General features: G+C 65.9%; 1 protein-coding gene across 1 annotated transcript in view; it reads right to left on the bottom strand.

The window, feature by feature from the left end:
* Window positions 1–2,888, bottom strand: part of LOC103664758 (coagulation factor XII) — an 11,580-nt gene continuing 8,692 nt past the window's right edge. Inside the window, 1 exon segment of the mRNA XM_040630237.1 lies at window positions 1–317. Within this exon segment, the coding sequence (XP_040486171.1) occupies window positions 285–317 (33 nt within the window). The 3' untranslated portion in view covers window positions 1–284.

Raw genomic sequence — 2,888 nt, 5'->3', positions numbered from 1 at the left:
ATTTTCAAAAGCACTTTATTGAGTGCCTACTCCATGCCTGGCGCCGGGCTGACTGTGCTAAGAGGAATGGAACACAATCCTTGCCATCCATAATCATGGGCCAGCCACCCTTGCATTCCAGAATCACCCAGGAGGGAAGGACGAGTCAGGAACTGGCGTGCTCCTGGATCCAGGTCAGGTAGCTGGCCACGTCGGTGTACACACCTGGCTTGTAGCGGTCGCCGCAACCCGAACCCCAGCTGATGATACCTCGCAGGATGAGCTGGCCCTCTGCGGCCTCGTCCTCACACACTAGCGGGCCCCGGAGTCACCCTGGGTCAGGGACACGTGGCTCAGCGCCCTTGGTCTGGGGTCTGCACTTGACCTGGTGGAGGGCGCCAAACCCCACCGACTCACCTGGCAGGCGTCGGTGCCGCCCTCAAGGAATCCAGCGCAGAGCATGCCGGAGGTAAAAGAGGTTCCGTGCACGTCGTGGGCGGAGCAGCGCTCCGAAGAGATGAGCGGCACTTGCGCTTCCTGCAGGAACCTGGAATATTCCCCAGCCCCTGCGAACCGAGAGAGCTTTCCTCACACCCCTGGCGACTCTGCTTGCCGCCCGCTAATTGGCCTCTATCGCAGCAAGCCCGTGAGGAAGAGGTTGCTGTTAACACCATTTCATAGACAAGAAAATTGAGACCAGAGAGGAGCCGGGATTTGAATGCGCGGGGCGGAGCAGGACTGCTTTGGAACCCCACCCCCACTTCCCACCCAGTGTCTCTGAACAATGCTCCCCAACTAGGGAACCGACTGCCCCAATGCGATGCCGGTATCCTTGTTAGCCCTTGCATCGCAGCGCCCAGAAAGAACCGAGAGAAAGTGTGATTCTCTCTGTACCCCTTAGGAGACCTGGGGGAACCCCTCCCCCCCAGCAGTGAAGCCCAGGCCCTGGCAGGAGCAGACTGCAGAGACAAGGGCCCTGCAAGTCCTCCCAACCCACCAGGTCAGCGCCACCTGTCCCTAGTGGTACCAAAACTACGGGTTTCTCTCGCCTACCCCCGTGGCCAGATGTGCCCCCGCCGCCCCCAGCCGTTCGGCCTACCCTCGAACTGGTGGCCCCAGCCGGCCACCTCGCAGAGCGCGGCCTCGGGCTCGGCTGGGCGGGCAGGGCCGCTCGGCAGGCACACCGGCTGAACGAAAGGCGACGGGAGCGCGCAGTGGCCGTCCGCTGTCTCCTGCAGGCGCAGGAGCGCTAACGCAGGCGGGGAGGAGCGTGAGACCCGGACGCCGGGACTCGGAGCCCTTCCCCACCCTTTCCCCCCAGGGTCGCCGCCTGGGAGCCAGCACGCACCCACGTCGTGCTGGTAGGTGAGGGGCGAGAAGGCCTCGTGCAGGTGGTACGCGCGCACGGCCAGCGTCTGGCACTGCTCACAGCTCTGGTTATGGCGGTCCTGGCCGAGCACCACCGTCAGCTCCTCCGGCGCTGGCCTGCGGGCGGAGGGGTGCGGGGGGGAAGCGCGCTCAGAGCCCGCCACTGGTCTCCTGCTCCTGAGCCCCTTGCTGGGTTGCAGCTTCCTCCTGGGACGCTGGGGAAGGGTGGGGAGAGGCAGGGCCAGGGTTCGGGTGTCGCGCGGAAGCTGGGCACGTAGGCGAGAGGAGCTAGGGTCCCGGGCGGGGCGCCGGGCGGGCGGGGACTCGCCGGTTCTGCAGGCAGTGAGCCGCAGTCAGCACCCAGCAGGAGGCGATGAGGCTGCCCGCGCAGAAACTGTGGCGCCAGTACAGCGCGGCGATGTAGGGGTGCGCCCCGGGCAGGGCCACCAGTCCCCCGACGACGCGGCTCATCGAGGACAACCGTTTCCGGAGCCGCTGTCCGCAGCCCGAACTGGGCACAGGAGTGGGCTGCTCCGGGGTGGCGCCCGAGGCTGTGGGAGCAGCCCAGGCTGAGTGCTGGGCCACCCACCAAGGGTTGGAAGGTCGCTCGCCGTACGCCCTCCGACTTCCCGCCCCTTCCCAACTACCTGGGGTCGGGGGCTGAGGCTTCTGCAATGCTGAAAGCGAGGGCAAGGGAAGGCCCGGGTACCCAGTGGGGACCCGGGTTGGAGACAGGCTCTGAGGAGCCGTCCCGTTTGGGGCCTGGCACCGTGCCAGGCGGCAATATTCCCAGCTCAGCCGGTCGCCACTCCACACGAAGCACCACGGGCGGGTGTCATTGTCCGGGTTCCTATAACCACGGAGGGGGCGCTGTTAAAGCGCGAGGAGCCCCAGAGGGCCCTGGGGCAGAGGGGGACGCCCTACCCGCCCTACCCGCCCCACCCACTGCACCGGCAGAAGGCATGGTTGCCTAGTCCCCAGTTAAGCGCTTGCTCTGCAGTCACTTTCTGATAGGTGGCCTCTGAGGCCCACGGTTGACACCGGGCGCCGGAGAGCACTATCTGGGCTCTACCGCGGTAGTCAAGCCCGCGGCCGTCGTAGCAGCGCGCCTCAGTGTCTGGGGAGAGAGGAGGCTCCTTGCAGCCAGGAACCGGTACGGCTTCCCACCACCCTCTCAGGCTCTTTCCCCACTCTCCGGACTCCCTTTCCGGGAGCCCTTCCTCCCTGGGGGCGGAGCTTCTGCTTCCCGCAAGATCCGGACTCACCCACATCGCAGATGCGTCCAGCGTAGCCGGCCCGGCAACGGCACAGGAGGTGGCCCTCCGCCTCTAAGCAGCTGCCCCCATTGAGGCACGGGTTGGTGCGGCAGACTGGCAGATGGAGCGCACTGAGCCACCTCTGGACCCAGAGACCCCCACAGAGAATTCCCCTTTCCTTGGACACACCACTATTTCCTAACAGCTTCTCCTCCCGACCTTTGGCCTTCCTCCCAGGCCAGTTCCCATCCACTCACCCTGGGTGGCCAGCAACTTGCAGTGAGC

Source organism: Ursus maritimus, unplaced genomic scaffold (assembly GCF_017311325.1).
Source record: "Ursus maritimus isolate PB19 unplaced genomic scaffold, ASM1731132v1 scaffold_15, whole genome shotgun sequence".
NCBI classification, from domain to species: Eukaryota; Metazoa; Chordata; class Mammalia; order Carnivora; family Ursidae; genus Ursus; species Ursus maritimus.
The sequence above is the reverse complement of the archived record's forward strand: the minus strand, read 5'-3'. Positions and strand labels throughout refer to the sequence as shown.